This window comes from Epinephelus lanceolatus, chromosome 19 (genome assembly GCF_041903045.1).
Source record: "Epinephelus lanceolatus isolate andai-2023 chromosome 19, ASM4190304v1, whole genome shotgun sequence".
NCBI classification, from domain to species: Eukaryota; Metazoa; Chordata; class Actinopteri; order Perciformes; family Serranidae; genus Epinephelus; species Epinephelus lanceolatus.
The window spans coordinates 38470978-38488403 of NC_135752.1; the positions used below are offsets into that span (position 1 = coordinate 38470978).

A 17426-nucleotide genomic window follows, 5' to 3' on the forward strand; every position below is an offset into this window, starting at 1 on the left:
GACGGAAGTAAACAAGGGTCGGGCAGTGACGTCACGCCAAAGTACGTCTCGCAGTATTTAAAATAATATTTTTATTTAATTCTTACTTAAGTTTATTTATATAGACTGAAGAATAGTCACTAGTTATCGTTTTCTAGATACACGAACGTCTAATTAATAAGTGTAATTAATTTCTTACTTCCGGTCAGCCTTAAAATAGGCGCGTCACCCGCTACGGGTACACGACGCTGCCAAAATAGTTGCATACTATTTTTTTCTCCATTGTGTTTTCTCTCCATTGTTACTCATGAATAGGATAGAAATAAAGACTTTAAAATGTACAAATAAATATATAAGACGATATTTTTCTTCTAAAAAGAAAATCTCTCTAAGAGGGAAATCATTATGGACTTATAAATATGTGACATTAAATGGCAGAAGGATTTGTCCCTTCAAATTCTGTATTTCTAACAAGATTAGAGAGATTCATTTTGAAATTTTGCACACTTTCTACCAGTGACAGTCCAAGCACAATGCCCCCAATGCTTATTTGTCATGATGTACATGTTTATAATAATTAAATGCATCAATAATCAATTAAAAATAATAATTAATTGACATTGTAAAATAATAATTAAATGTACAAATTAACTTAATTATCAGTAGCCAGTATTGGTGTTTTTATACTGGTGTTTCTTTTGTTTTTCGTTGTTTTTAATTCTTCTTTTGTGCCAGGGAAACACAGAAATTTACACTATTAAAAAAAATAAATAAACAGATTTAAGGTTATTGGTTATAAAGTGTCTAGATTTACTGAGTTGGATTAAATATGTGTAGTTTGCAAAAATAAACCTGAAACATTGATAGAATTGATTTTAGCTGTTCACATTCAGTTCAATTTTGGATAGACTTGGAAATGTATATATTTTACGGAATACTGGTCACTGTGTTAAAATCAATCTAAATGTTGTTGTTTATTTTGAAAGCAGTGATTATTCATTGCAGTTTAAGAAAAACCTCTTAATCCTTCTTAGTAAATTTTAGTAAAATAGTTGTTGTTTTTTCAATTTTATTTCATTTATTTATTTTAGTCAAAATGCAGAATAATAAGACAGGTGTAACCACCATGCATCATTTTAACCAGCTGGTAATTTGTCCCTTGAATGGTTTTAAAATGCTGCCATTGGGTTTTTGGTTTTTATTTTATATAGATTTTTTTTTGTCTAATCTCAGTCTGTCTCTTGTCTTTCATATCATATACAATTATGTCTGACTCTGTAATATTAACCTTTTCTCAATGAACGTGAAAAGAAGTGATTTACTCATATCATTTTATTTTAGCTCTTAGAGTCAAATGAAATTCTGCATAGGCCTACTTTTTACAGACACATTATCGAGAGAGTTTTGTTTGTACTGATTTTCATTTAATCACTCTGATGAGCAGTTTACATGTGTCACAATGTCATTTTTTTCTGTAATGATCCAACACCAAACATCCATTGTACTTCATCGCACCTCTACATTTTATATTTTTGTATATACACAGTTTTTTCAACATGTAAATACCACAGACTGCATACAAAGTCTACATCTTTATATACAGTCTGTGGTAAATACCATCACCATCAATATGATTACGCTGTATATACTGTCAAATCCATCTAACTCATTTATATAGAGCAGTAATTTACTCCAGCACCCTCTGCACTCTGCACCACAGCACTAAATGTGTCCTAAATATCATTGTATGGCTGTTGAACAGGCATTGGGTAGTGCAGTGTTCTTCCTCCGATCACCAGGGGGCGCTGCTGCACATCAGCGCTGCGTATTCGCCACTCGGACAAACTAAAACAAGAAGCGCTACTAGGCGTGCTCAAAGTACGCCAACTAAACCTTATTCAATAAGAATGATTTTCTAGAAGTCACACTAACATCAATAATGCCAGCGGATTTACCGAGCAGACATCAGTTTTAAGAGTATAATTCGCGGGGTACGTAACTCGACGTTTCTTCTGTCTTTGTCCAGTTTATTCAGCAGAGCCCGTTCAGTTAGCGGTGCGTTAGCTTACTTAGCATGCTAAGCTAAAGCCCCACTAAACTGGTGCTGACGGTGACAGCTGACGGTACCTGATGAATGAAACCACTCTAACTAAATTCGGGGATATGTTTTGCAGCAGGGTGCAGTTTGTCTTCACGGCGCCAGTGTCCACGGCCACCGTGGTATTTAAATCGTAGACATTGCCAAAAGTATTGTTGCCTAGCGGTCTTATTTAACAGGACAGCCGCATGTGTTAGCCAGCTAAAGCTAGTTCTTCTGCTGACTTCTCCTGTGCTATCTAGCCAACTAATTATGACTGTGCTGCTGCTGTGCATTAAATTAACCCCCAGTGGGACCGACATGTGATCTGTTTCAGTTCACATAACTCTGTACCATGATATTACATAGCTAGCTGCTGCTCAGCCAACTCATCTGTCTCTATAATTTCTTATGTTTGCACATTTTTGCATCAACAATCCGAATCAGTAATTAAACTCCTAACCATAACTGTTAAATAAATGTAACTTAGTGCAGTGAAAAGTCTAATATTTTCCTGGAAAATGTCCTGGAGTTGAAGTTAAAATTGCAAATACTTAACTATGTCAAAATCAGAATCAGCTGCACACACAAGTAATTTAAATCCAGTTTTAAGTAGGGGTGGGAAATGGATACATCCATCCATCCTCTCGTGATTCCCACCCCTAGTTTTAAGTTGTTCTGACTGTATTTAGACACAGAACAATTTATAGGAAGGTAGAAATTGACACAGTTAAAATAAGGACAACAAAGTTGAACAAAGAGAGGTAAAAATAAACATGCACCTGTTATAAGATAGGGGTGGAAATCACCACAGGCCCTACGATATAATATTATCACGATACTTCAGCCATGATACAATATTATTGCAATTGTAAACATTTTGCAATATAATAATATTGATAATAACCTTTATTTATAAAGTGCTTTTCAAAACAAATTTACAAAGTGCTTCACATGGTTGATCCTGGATTTAAAACAATGCAGGATTCAAACAAATAAAATGAGGCAATTTCAAGAAATACAAAGACCAATGAGAATAAAATAAAGATAAAATACCATCACTGAAGCAGATAAGAAAATAAAAGAATACAAAAACTGATGAAAAAAACAAGATAATAACAATAAAAATAATCAAATGAGACAAATATAAATAGACAGTGTAATATGCTGAGTATTGCTTTAATGTTAATGCGAAATATTGTGATTAATTACCTTTTTTAAAACTACAAATCATGTCTGCAAAGGAAATTTTTATTGACATCTGTTTGCATAAGGTTTTTTTATCTGTTCATCTTACGTGAATTGTTTATATTGCAGCAAAATTTATGGAAAAACTGATAAACAATTGATTTCAGTGTTGTCGAAGGCCACCAAAGGTTTTAGTTATGTTTTTAATATGAATAATTCACATGATGAAAAATAGATACTTGGCCTCTGCGTATTGAAACAATATTGCCAGGCAAATATTGCAATACCATGCTGTGTAGATTTTTCCTCCACCCGGATAATAAGAGAACATAAGATACACCTTTACTGACCCATAGCAAGGAAAGTTAGTTGTCACAGCAGAAGAGAAATAAGCAGAGATGAGTATGGAGAGTAGCAGATATAATAAATAAGAGACAGGCTACATGAAGTTAAATAAGAATAGAATGAAGCAGAAACATTTGGAGACAAACGATATGTGTAAGTGACAGCGGTGTGATTGATAGCAGAGACATCAAGTCTGTGTAAACAGGTTAATATATATGCTGTGTTTGTATTATTATAGTGTTCTATATTAACATAATATAGACCTCCTAACGCCTCATTCAACCCTGATGTCCCTCAGGTCAGCTGACCTGGGGCTCCTGGCTGTTCAAGCTGAGGGGTGATCGTGCCTTTGCAAACTGTGGAACAGCCTCCCCCTCCTCGATCCGACTCGTTTAAATCCAGGCTCAAAACCTACTTTTATTCATAAACATTCAGGTCCCCCTGACGTGGCTTTCTCTGATGTGTGTCTCTGAATGTATGAGCTGTGCACCTGGCAGTCACGTTGCCTCTCGTGTGTGTTTTTAGTGACTTATTCCTTTTGTACAGCACTTTGGTCCGTGTAAGTTGTTTTTAAATGTGCTTCTTAAATACAGTTGAGTGAGGTGAGTCGTATAATATGGTACATTATGAAATGGTGTTGGGCATAATATAAGGTGTAGTGGTGTAATATATAGGCGTATAAATCACATGTTTCATCACGATTCTTTGGGCAACAATCTGATATTCACTGACACCACAAAGTCTCCCACAGTATGATTTTAATTCAGGTGCCTGCGACTGATATGAGATGATATCACTAAATATCCTCATTGTGTTCTTCTTGGCTGCTTGCCATGCCACATAATGTCTTACTCAAGGACAGCACGCTAGCTCAGCTGATAGCGAATTGTTACTAATGTCCTCAAATGACAGCTGTCTGTATGCAGACTAACTTAGTTTGACACTTATCTTAAAATACTTTTAAACGTAAACACCACATCATCTGCATCATCACTCTAATTTGAATAAATGTTCAGGTGGAAACACAAAAACAAGTAAAAAATAGCACGCACATCCCAGTAAATCAGTGCAAAAATGAAAATGAAGTCCGCACACCAGGAACTGCTCCTACGTGTGGTGCTATACCATTAAAGTGATTTGAAGGAGCAGTTCCTGGTGTGCGGACTTCATTTTCATTTTTGCGGTGGAAACGCAAACCACACTATCAGGAATTCTTTTCCCCAGGTAAATAAATTCCTGGTAATAAAATGTCCTGGAAATGTTGGTGGAAAAGGGGTGATTGTGTTTTTGTTGGCTGCTTGCCATTTTGTCTCCCAACTGGCTGCTGGCACTGTTTGAATATTTAGAATTCACTTTGCATCAGTATTATTGGATCGTTGATCCTTGAATCAAAGCATCAGTCCGTATCGATATATCATTACACCCCTGGTAATATGGTACAATACAGCATAATATACAGTACAGCCCAACAAAATAACACAGAACTGAACAGAATATTAAATATGGTGTCCTACAGTATAATAATATGACATGCTGGCAGGAGCTGGTTCCCTCACACCTGATGTTGTGTCACATCTGAAGACATTTTGTCTCTGCTCTTTAGGTTTTACTGTGGATACTTTTACTTTTCTGACTGCTATTTTCTGGTATCATTAGCACCAACCTATATGAACCCTGTGCATTAATTTGTTGTCTTTTTATGTGTCTTTTATGCAGATAATTAGTGATGGCTACTACTGAGATGGAATCTGGTTCTTTGGAATGCAAATCAGATCATGGGACAGTCGACTCTGATTCAAAGTACCCACTGAAAGTACTTTACTGTGGAGGTATGGTATATCACATCGTCACTTTACCCTTTACTACTGTTTTACAACATATTTATATCTCTGTATATATATATTTAGTACGTCTAATTATGCATATATCCACTACATTCCACTTTACATTCAGTTCATGCATTTTGCAGCTACTGTCCACCAAAAATATGTTATTTTGTGTTTTATATGTTGTATTTTATCCCTATATCTTTACTTCTGCACTGTTACATGTCTCAGATTTCTAATTTTTTGACATGCATGATCGTTTCTACATATTTAAAGAGCATTGTCTGTAATAGTTGCATATGATTAAATAACTTGAAATTCACTTGTTTGTTTTGACAGTGGTGCCCTTTCAAAATATAAAAATGTATCTTTGTTTGTTTTGTTTGTTTGCAGTGTGCTCCCTGCCTACTGAGGTAAGATTTAACCATCAAACACATATTATATTCCACTGTTCACCAGAGCACTCATGAATATGCCGTTTGAGATTTCAGAGTCAACTTTATTGGCCAAGACCATGTCTACATGCAGGGAATTTGGTTTTGATTTTAAGTTGGTTTTAATGTAGTTACACACAGTTTAATAACGGTTTCCAGGAAAGACAGAAATACAGCTAAAAACATGGGCAATAAAGCTGACATAAAACTATATAACAGACATATATAACTAGTTTAAACTGTATATTTAAGGTGTTTTTGAAGGTATAACTGAATCTACACTGTTGTGTCTGCAGTACTGTGAGTATATGCCTGAGCCAGCCAAATGTAGGCAATGGCTTGAGAAGAACTTTCCAGATGTCTTTGCCAGGATGACTGTAGGTGAGTGCCGTTTAAGATTTTAGCCAATTACATTTTGTTCAGTTTCCCCAAAGTCTGCATGCACAGCGCTCCAAACATGTGTGACCTAAAAATAGAGCTGCACAGTGTAGATTTATATAATTATGCATGACTACATGAGAGTAAGTAGTGTGGGGTTTTGGATGTGGTGCAGTTTATTTGTGTCCTCCTGGTCTTGAAGGCTGCACTATATTCAAGTGGCACAAATGTCTGATGAATGTGAAATGTTATCCCTAATGTTTCGCTTCATCACAGTACATTTTTGTATGAATACGTCTTCTGAAACCACCCAAAGTCACAGTATCACCTATTATAAGGGTACCCATAATGTGATGTGTAATGTGTTTACCCCTTAATATGCAGCTTTTCTCTTCCCCCTCTTAAATTCTAGTGACTGCTATCAATGAAATAAGCTGCCAAGAGGCTGAGTAGGCGTTTAACTGTGACTCATTCAAAGAAATCCACGTCCAAAGATGTGCTTTATGATGATTTATTAAACAACTAAAGCAAAATGAGATTAAATGAAATATTATATCTTGTAACATCACGTGATGTGACGATGGTCAACAGAAAAAGAGCCAAAAACTCACCCTCTTTATCCAAAAGCCGCCACGCCAGTGAATGAACAGGTAAAATAATGTGAAACTACATCCACTTCTGTGCAAATTACAATGACCGGAAGTGAAAGTGACCAAAAGAACACGTGCAGCCTAAACAAATAATAAACAACGATGGTTAAATTCACATTCTGGCTCCTACATAAGTATTGTTCCATATTTTTGAGGGGGCGACCTCTAGCTCACCTGGGAGAGCGTGTGCCCCATGTAGGCTGAGGCCTTTGCAGCAGCTCATGTTCGATACTAAAAATAATCTCTTTTATTTAAATTATTATTCTACATTATCTGCCAAAATCATACTCTCCTCCTCAGCATCATTGGTTCCAGCTCTACGCTGAAGATATACTAACACAGACTGAAATATTAAACCCAGCAGTCCATGTTTGATTCCATCAAATAGAAATTTCCTAGATAGACACATTACCCTAAAATTCAACCAGACATATTTGGTATGTTTGGCTGCACAGCATGAGTTTGTAATGACCGACCCACATGCAATACAGTGGGGTTTAAAGGTTGAAAATGTTGTGATATTTGATGAACTACACTTTCAGCTCACTCGAAGTCTGTATTAGTTGCTTGCCTACAGTGATTTTAGGTGCAGTGTAACAGCTTTAATAAAAGAGAAACAGATTTTATTTTCAGCACAAATCACAGAGTAAAATGGCCACTTTAAAAGACCCCTGCAAAAAGTTCAGATACATACATACAGTATTTGGAGGAGTCTGACTGAAAAGCCGTGAAACTGTGAACGATTTCTCTCCAACAAGGAGACACGTTAATCAGAGACATGTATATTATTAAAAATTAAAACACAAATGTATGAATGTGTGCAGCTGGCAGCAGAGTCTCAAAACTGCGACGATACTGACAGCACAAGGTTCACTCCGGGGTATCCAGAGTGAGAAATGACCTCATAATGAGGTCTAAAGGTCTCTAACGACGTCAGACATAAAGAGGAAAAAAATAAACTGTCATGGACACACGCTGGTCACTAGCCAAGCTGTCCTGTTACTACAAAGAGATGGCAGCCATCCAAAAGTTAAGAAGCTTTGTTGCAGGATTGCTTTTGATATTTTCCTTTTGTCCTTCTGAACCACTGGTCCGGCAGCAAATGCTCCCAAGCAGGAAACCGGCACTGGAGAAGCTCCCCCTGCAGGCGAGGAGGAGGAGAAGAAGAAACAGAAGAGAGGTATGTTGGCAAATGTTGGAGGGACTTTTTTCCCCACAATCAACTCTTTGAGGCTTATTATAGGATGTTATGGTGTTAGGTATTCATTAAGATATTGTCTCTGGGAGTCAAAGGAAGAAAAATCTAATGCCTTGATATAAACCTTAAAGAGTAACTTTGGTATATTCTAACCACCCACTCAGGGACGTGTTCACACCATCAGTGTTTGTCCACTGTCAGTGTTTGTTTTTGTCACTGATAGGCTCAGATTGTTATTCTAACTCTGTGACAGCATTATGAAAGGATCCCTACAGAGATAGAGTTTTATGTTAAAGAGTCAGATCCTTTTTGTTTAACCAGAAACAGCCCTGAAATCACCATCACCAAACCCACCAGACTAAATTTAAATAAACAGTTATCATTGTAAAAAGACACTTCGGTCAAAGTCGACAGAAACAAAGTAAATTGTGAATAAATTCACAAAACCCATCTTGGTTCATCTCTCCACTGTTCAACAATCACCAACTCTGATTTGGTTGAAATTAACCCTTAATTCACCAGTTAGATGTGACAACATGCTGCCTCTATACACACTAACATGACTGTTTATTTTTAATTTATTTATTAACACACACAAACAGGTATTTTAGCAATTTGGAATAAGAAATGCTGTGAATTATCGATAGACTGGGCCAGAGTGTGGGAGAATGTTTCCTGTTTTTCCCAAAACTAAAATCATAACACTTAAATTATAAATTAACAAGCCTGAATTTCATATTTAAAACTTATTTGACACCAAAATAGCGTTACATGATGCGTATATCTACTGCTCCAAATTGTACCTCATGTGATTTGAATAAGCTGAGGACTTTCATACATATGTGGAAGTGTCCATCAGTTTAAAGTTTCTGGGATAGGGTTGGGACTCGTTAGGATTTTAAGGATTCCGATTCCTTACCGATTCCTCTTACCGATTCCTACATTATATTCATTATACTTGCTATACTTAAACAAGTATATAATAAACACAAATGCAATCATACAAATACAAAAACTTTATTCTAACTGTTGCACAGTACAATTAAATGAAAATACACATTTGTGTGTGGTGTGTATTTCAGATTTAGAGCTTATATCATCTCCCTGAGAATATATAACAACAAAAAGTGATTCTCTGATTTCTACAGTAACACTATTGCCTCAAATTAACCACAGCAATGTAATAAAAAATACTTATTATGCATTCATGCTTGGGCACTGTTATTTACGTGACAACACCTGAACAGAACACACACACACATTGGCTGTTTGTTTCACCCCTCGCTGGAAGCCTCGGACCTCCAGCCGCCCGCTCCCGTCTCAAACACGGAGGTCTCCCTCTCCGCGGAGCACACGGCGCATGCCCGGCCTGTTAAATAGCCTGTAACCATGACAACTGTGTGACACAAACTCAGTGCTTTAGTCATTAAATAATGTCGGGCTCGGTCGGGTTCGGACAGAAATATGCGGCCCGTGCCGCACTCTAATGGAAACGCACATGACAGGTTTTTTTTACAATCTAGGAACCGTTTGCAGGAACAGTTACTCCAAATGTGATGGAACCGGTTCCGGAACCGGAACTTTGGACCCTGTTCCAAAAAAGAACCAGATCCGGATCCCAACCCTATTCTGGGAGCAAATAACAAAATGTCTATCTGAGTGTTAGGACTGACTGCTCTCCAGCATGTGTGTTGCTCAATGATGATTCAGAGCAGACCTTTAATCACACTCAAAGGCAGTTATGGTTATCAGCATGCACTGCTGCTGAAAAGATATTGGCAGTTAGGTGGAAGCTGCCACACAGTGCTTTTATTCAGCAGTGGGAATACTCTAATGGAGATTTTATCTGTGGAGCTCTCTGTTGCTAGGATGAAGGGGGCAGGTTACATCACGCTTGAGGCTCGGAAGGAGGCACTCAACTTAGCTAGAGAAAGGGTATGAGTTTGTATTTGTCTTCACTTGTACTCTATAGTGCACGTTTGAGAAACTTAATACGTGTATAGTAGAATTCAGAGAAAGACCCCTAGGGACAGGAAAGGTCAGGGTTGAGGAATGATCAGAAGGTGCAGGTGTACATCTGTGAGGACCTCTCCTGGACGACCAACACCACAGCACTGGTGAAGAAGGCTCAGCAGTGCCTACACTTCCTCTGCAAACTGAAGAGGGCAAGAGCTCCCCCACCTATCATGTGCTCCTTCTACTGTAGCAACATTAAGAGCATCCTTACCAGTGTGGTGCAGGAGCTGCACTGGCTACAACCGCGGGACCCTGCAGCACATCGTGAACACAGCTGGAAAGATCATTGGTGTCTCACTCCCCTCCGTCCTGGACATTTGACAACACACACGACACACGCAAAGCTCTCAGCATTGTGTGTGACCCCAGCCACCCCTCACACAACCTCATCTGCCTCCTGCCATCAGGGAGAGGGATCAGAGCCTTTAGGCACGAAAATAAAATTATGCTCCCAAAAAAGACCCTTTATTTGGAGTCTGGTGGGTTTGGTGACGGTGATTTCAGGGCTGTTTCTGGTTAAACAAAAAGGATCTGACTCTTTAACACAAAGCTCTATCTCTGTAGGGATCCTTTCATAATGTTGTCAGACACTTAGAATAACAATCTGAGCCTGTCAGTGACAAAAACAAACACTGTTAGTGGACGTACAATTATAGTGTGATTACAGATGTCTGAAAGACTGTAATCTGCTTTATTTTTTATCTTAAGGTGGAAGAGGCCAGATCAAACAGAAAAAGAAGACTGTGCCTCAGAAAGTCACGATAGCAAAAATCCCAAGAGCCAAGAAGAAATACGTCACACGGGTGTGTGGCCTGGCAACATTTGGTAAGACGTTTTTGTGTGTGTGTGTTTTTATTGTTTTCAACATTACATTCTCTTCTTCTTAAAGCTTTATTCTCTTAACGTACAATTCCGTGTTGACTCTTGCAGACATCGAACTTAAAGAGGCTCAGCGATTCTTTGCCCAGAAATTCTCTTGTGGTGCCTCAGTTACAGCAGAGGATGAAATAATCATTCAGGGAGATTTTACAGATGACATAATCGACGTCATTCAAGAGAAGTGGCCTGAGGTGAGCTGTCTCAATGTGTCTTCAGTGATTTGTCTTTGTGTGTTTATGTGCTCGTTTGTCTTCTGCCTCTCAGTTTCAGTTTCACTGCATGAGGCAGTGCTGGCTTTAATTAGTAATTTTGCACTGAGTTTGAACCTCTGTAGCTGAGCAGTGATGTTAAAAAATGTAAGATGGTTGGCAGGAGGAGAGGAGGGATTTGGCTGGATTACTGAGAAGAAAGTGGCTCAAAATTTAACTTTATACTTGGAACAAGTTTAGAAAGAAAGATGGATTTCAGGACAGATCAAACTGAGCAGGCTGAAAGAAGTTAAAAGAGCACAACTATACTGGTGCTGTACTTTTTCAGATACTGTCTGTGCAAATGACACACTGTATTTCATGGTTAAATGATACATGATGATACCAGCCTGCAGCTCAAATGTATTTCATGGGCTGTATATAGAATAAACACAAATCAGCTGAAAGAAAAATGAAACATTAGTGGTTTACGTTGGTGTAGATCTATTTTGTGTTTCTTACATCATATTTTGCACATGACAGTACTATAGGTGACTGCTCTTAAAAACAACAACAAAAAAGAATCAGGGAAGAGTCCTCAACTAATACATATCGTAAAACCTGGGCGAGATAGAGACCATCAGAACAAGCTTCCTCACAGTTTTCTTGGTTACTAGGATGACAAGTCCCTCCCTAATCTAATATACGATTGGTTCTGTTAAAAGTTCCGAGATTTTTAACCACAAGCACTCGCAGCAACCATATGAAAACGCTGGAGCATGCCTCACCTGTGTCTTGGCCAAAATGTTGCACACAAACACACCGCAAAGGCTAGAGCCAACAGCCAACCAGCAAGTATGTTGTGTACCTGTGTGAGAGGACACACCCCTCTATACCAGCAGGGAGCAGAATTCTATATTCATCATGCAAAAAGGGGAACCAGAAGACCGACAAGATGCTATTTAGCCAGTTAGCGTATTAACAGCACAACCTGATGTTGACAGAACAAATTAGATTTACTGTGAGCTAGCGAACAACAGCACAATAACAAAAATGTTATCTTACCTAGCGTTACAAGTTTGATTTGGTCTCACTTCCTCTTGACTTTAGCTCTTTGTTTACTTTCCTCACTTCCGTTTCTCATGTGCTGAGCTGAGCCGCCAATCTGAGTGATTTCTGTCACCGGTAGTTTTTATCAAACAGGAGGAAATAGTGCTTTTGTTGGGGACTGTTTTCAGCGGCAGATTAATCCACGTTTGGTGAGTCAGCAGGACGGTGTATGTGGGATGAGTTAAAATAAACTACAATGTGTGTTCAGGGTAATAAAGGAACATGTGACTCAGTGAGGCTCGCTAAGGTGTTTTAATAGGTTTTGGACAACAGTGGAGCTCTGTGGCACACAGGAAAAAGATAGATCAAATGCAAATACTGAGATCTCTGTGTGTCTCTGTTTTAGGTGGACGATGACAGCATCGATGATCTGGGTGAAGTCAAGAAGTGAAGACCAAATATGCACTTTTACTGAAACGGATGTGACCTGTAACAACGACAACAACCTGGCCAAATGTACACATTAAGTCATTTTATACCTATTTTATTTACTGTTCATAAACAGCTGCGGACTTGGCCACTCACTTGGCTTCTTCTTTTTTTTTTTTTTTAGTTAATAGCTGCTTTCTCTCGTTTGCCAAAGGTGTGGTATGACGTGAATCCCTCCCAAATGTTCTTCACTCAAAGCAAAACTGTAGGCTAATAAATTTCAGTCTCCTTCGCCTGTACGCTCTTCTTTCCAAGTTTGTTGCATGTCTGTTTTCAGAAGCATTAAGGATTGTGAGGCTGCTGCTTCATGAGTCACTTTAAAGGCCGCAGGTTACTTGTTTTTCCTGCGTCCCCATGAGTAAACCTCCTGCCCTGCATAATAGTTTTATAATGAAGCCACACTCCCCAGACAGATAACATTTACAGTTGTTTCCCTGCTCCTCTGCGTCAATACTACTTCCCCAAAGATAACACATAGCGCACGGATGTTTGCTGCACTTGTGAATTTGCATGAATGCAAATATGATTCTCGCCCAAAGAAGTCACCTGGTGCAGCATATCTGTGTTGACACTGAAGAGCAGCAGGTCGGTGTTGTGCTTCACTGACGCGGCAAAATGATGAATGTCACTCCTGCAGACGAGTGCTGCCCCTTCGAGTCTCCCATCCTGGACCAGGTTTTGCCTCCTATACTGGTCTTGGAGTTCATGTTTGGACTGATGGGGAACTTCGTCGCCCTGTGGATGTTCATCTTTCACATGGACACATGGAAGCCCAACGCTGTGTACCTGACTCACCTGGCCGTCGCCGACTCCATCGTGCTGTTCTGCCTTCCTTTCAGGGCCGACTACTACAGGCGTGGGAAGAACTGGCTGTACGGCGACGCCCTGTGTCGCATCCTGCTCTTTCTGCTGGCAGCCAACCGTGCGGCAGGGATCTTCTTCCTCACGGCCGTGGCTGTTGACCGTTACTTCAAGATCGTCCACCCGAGGAACCGGATCAACCGGATGGGCCTGGGCTACGCTCTCTGGATCTCCCTCGGCCTCTGGGGTCTGATTTTCCTCGCCACCGGCTACCTCCTCGCTAATGAGCACTTCTACTACAACAACAACCGCACACAGTGTGAGAGCTTCAACATCTGCATGGGCTTCAGTCCCCTCTCCACCTGGCACAACACTTTCTACGTCACCCAGTTTTTCCTGCCCACTTCAATCGTCGCCTTCTGCACCATCCGAATCACATGGCAGCTGAGGGTCAGGACCATGGACAAGAACGGGAAGATCAAACGGGCCGTGCAGTTCGTCATGGCCGTGGCGTTGATCTTCATCATCTGCTTCTTCCCCAGCACTATATCGCGCATCGCAGTGTGGATCCTCAAGGCGTGGTACAACGAGTGCAAATACTTCAAAGAGGCCAACCTGGCGTTCTACACGTCGGTGTGTTTCACCTACTTCAACAGCGTCCTCAACCCCGTCGTGTATTATTTCTCGAGCCCTGCCTTCAGCGGCACCTTCAGAAAGCTCCTGAATAAACTGCTGAGAAGGAGCAACGACAAAGATGAGACGGAGTCAGCTGACAACGGCATTTCCACTGTGGATGGCAGAAGAGAATGAAGGTGATATTTGTGTTCCCTGCTAACACTTAAGGGATACTCTAATGGATGCAAACTGCACGTTAAAGGTCAGGCAACATATTTAATTACTGTTATCCTAGTTTATAACTGTAACAAAATGTAGAAGGGGTTTTGCTGTGATTTTAAACAACAAATTGACCCACCTAAAATAATAATCAGGAGCTTAGTGCTCTGTACTTGTGTAACAAAACCCTTGTGAATGTGGTTAATTAATGTAATCATGAGCCGTTAACAATGAAGAATCTCAAGTTGCAAGCAGGGTGTCTACTGGTATCAGACACTTAAATGGAACGCTTTCAACACGGTTCTCACGGTCATGACGAACCTGGAAAGGTCATGGCATTCCACAATCACATTTTCCAGGCCTGGAAAAGTCACAGGATTTATAAAAACCATTGAAAGTTTTGCAAAGTCATGGAATTTTCTTGTCTGTAATGATAATCTTTCTTGGATAACTTTCCAGTTATGTAATGTAACAGCAGTTTTTTTTCAGTTTTACTCATTTTAATGAGGCTGTTGACATGAGCAGCTCTAATGTCAGGGTTCCCACAATCAGGGAGAACCTGGAAAGGTCATGGACTTTCACAATATTATTTTCCAGGCCTGGAAAACTCATGGAAAAGTTTTGAAATTTTGTCCATGGAAATGTGTGGGAACTCTGATTTAATAGAGCCCAACCAATACTGGATTTTTAGGGCCGATACCAATATCAGGGAGTTAAAAATTTCTGATACTGATACACCGGCCGATATCTATCCATCCATCCATAATGTTATTACTGAGAGATGCATACACTGAGAGAGTTAGGGAGTGATCACACCGAGATGAAACGCCAGAAACGCAACGCCAGTAAAACCATTATTTTCCTACGATACGGCGCGTCTGACTGGCGTTCAAGTGTCTTTTTAGACGGGCATTTTTCCGGCGTCTTTTTAGACGCACATAGATGCTGAAAAGCTAAAATATTTTCAACTTTTTGAGCGTCAGACACCAGTAGCTAGCGCGCATTGAATAAGCGCTTCCAGTACTTCAAGCGTCTTTGAAGCGTCCACGTCTCTAGCGTCTCATTTCTGTGTGATCGCCCCCTAAAACTTCATTGGGAATGTAAAAATGATAAAAACAAGCATCGTTTTTCTGGATTATGTTCTGAATAAAAAGAGAACTTTTCATATCTGTGCATATCGGACAACATATACGCCGATACCAACATATCCGTAAGAGGTGAGCAATGGCTGATAAATTTGGCCAATTGAAATATCGGTCAGGCTCCAGCTTTCAAGACCCTTTCAAGATCATTTTAAATCAGATTTAAGACTGATTCACAGACAAATTATCTCTTATTAAGCACTGAAGGTGAGTGTAAAATTTAGATGTATGTAGTCCTGTGTGGAGGAAGGTTTTATGTAGGAATATGTTTATTAGAGTGAGTTAATCTACATTTTGCGAAGTGTAAGTATAATGTAAAGTATAAGGTTTAAACATTTGTAATATCAGAAATGTGGACCCTCATGCAGAAGAGCTCGACTCATTGTGACAAAAAGAAATCTTAAAAATCAATGAATTAAATAATTGATTCAATTCTTGTGGCAATAAAGACCTTGCAAATTCAAATTTAAGACTATTTAATGACTTTTAAAGCGTCAAGACCGAATTTAACTTACTTTATAAGGGCCTGCAGACGCCCTGGTTGAAAGGGGACCTCATCAAATATGAGCTGCAGATGTTTGTAAAGGCAACAATATCTATCAAATATGTGATGTTATGTGTGTATCAACCTTTCTTCTGTAAGGTAGTTCATACAAGAGTTTACACTGTCAATCACATCCACTGTGAACACTGATTTTCTGCCTCCCATTAAAATAATATTTACAGTACAAATGAGCTGAACAGCCAGAGGGACGTTCAGACGACTGCTGTCACTGAACTGTCAACACACAATCTGTACATGTACTGTTTAATGAGGTAACTGAGTCTAACAGGGTTGTGGGCATGCAGGTAAATCAAACTGATAATGTAAAAGCAATTTATCTTCTCTTATGTCATGTGTGCATACATTCGAACACATTTCCTGTCTCTGTATCTCGTCACATTTTGTTTTCAGTAAATAAATTAAACACAATAACTGAGATAAATCACATTTTACTGTTTGTGCCTTTTTACTTTGTGTTTGTGTTTCTTCCAACTCAAGGAATCACGTTTTAATTAAAATCTGGAGTTTGACCTCATTCATCCATGTCAGGAGTTGGCAAACTTTAAATAAAAAAAGACTGGATTACATAATCTAATCCAATTTTAGATATTTGTATTCTCTTGAACAACTTATTTTCAAGATTTGATCCAATCAAATAGCTGAAATCTGATCAGACAACCATCCAGATGGTCGGACTTAGTAATTTGAATATAACAAATGGAAATAAAAAGAGCTGGGAAATAAATGTCTTAAGTGATGGAAATAACATTTTGGAGTTCTTAGTCAAGGTGTTGTTCCCATTTTAACCCCCAACCCAGTGGCATGAGGCCATTACAATGGGCCCCAGTGAACACAATCATGCACATACTGTCTCGTCACATGATCAGAGACTTGACAGTGGATAACATTAACATACATATTACACAGCAATCATCACTGCATATCTGTATATAACAAAAAATACCTAAGAAAAGAAGAAATTATTGATTTAATTTAATAACTTTAAATGCTGATTTATAGAATAGTTAATTTATAGAATACTGTAAAACTTCAATTAAAAGCCCAGTCGCTTTTACGAGGCTTGTCTCTATTAGAAACCTGGTCTGGTTGCCAAGCAGTTCATTTTTATAGAAGTTCTTTGGATGTGTAAAACGGGATTGTTGACCACCTACTTGAACGAACGTTAGTTGTCAGTGTGGAGATGCTACATATTGTTAGCTCACTTCAGTTTATTTTACTGAAACCATGAGCACCAGAAAAGACCTTAAGTTATTCTGATTTACCGGCATGACTTCCCTCTTCCGAAGCTGTCATAAAGTCAGAATAAGTGTCCATTCCTCAGTTATGTGATTAAGTTATTTATATTTCTTTAGTCTGTAAGGGTCCACAGATCAAATGAATCAAACAT

General features: G+C 39.0%; 2 protein-coding genes across 2 annotated transcripts; both read left to right on the forward strand.

The window, feature by feature from the left end:
* The first annotated feature begins 1805 nt into the window (after nt 1-1805).
* On the forward strand, nt 1806-12936 carry denr (density-regulated protein). Its single transcript, XM_033647748.2, has 8 exons — nt 1806-1970; nt 5306-5418; nt 5809-5828; nt 6146-6230; nt 7977-8057; nt 10800-10916; nt 11022-11161; nt 12615-12936. The coding sequence occupies exons 2-8, from the start codon at nt 5316-5318 to the stop codon at nt 12657-12659; spliced, it is 591 nt and encodes a 196-aa protein (XP_033503639.1). The 5' UTR covers nt 1806-1970; nt 5306-5315; the 3' UTR covers nt 12660-12936.
* Nucleotides 12937-13073: 137 nt separating this feature from the next.
* On the forward strand, nt 13074-16463 carry LOC117270218 (hydroxycarboxylic acid receptor 3-like). Its single transcript, XM_033647746.2, has one exon. It carries the CDS (start codon nt 13313-13315, stop codon nt 14306-14308), a length of 996 nt encoding a protein of 331 aa, XP_033503637.2. The 5' UTR covers nt 13074-13312; the 3' UTR covers nt 14309-16463.
* The last annotated feature ends 963 nt before the right edge of the window (nt 16464-17426 follow it).

Coding starts and splice junctions, on each gene's coding strand:
- denr (XM_033647748.2), top strand. CDS start 5,316: ATGGCTACTACTGAGATGGAATCTGGTTCTTTGGAATGCAAATCAGAT. Junction 5,829..6,145: donor TGTGCTCCCTGCCTACTGAG/GTAAGATTTAAC, acceptor TTGTGTCTGCAG/TACTGTGAGTATATGCCTGA. Junction 8,058..10,799: donor GAAGAAGAAACAGAAGAGAG/GTATGTTGGCAA, acceptor TTTTATCTTAAG/GTGGAAGAGGCCAGATCAAA.
- LOC117270218 (XM_033647746.2), top strand. CDS start 13,313: ATGATGAATGTCACTCCTGCAGACGAGTGCTGCCCCTTCGAGTCTCCC.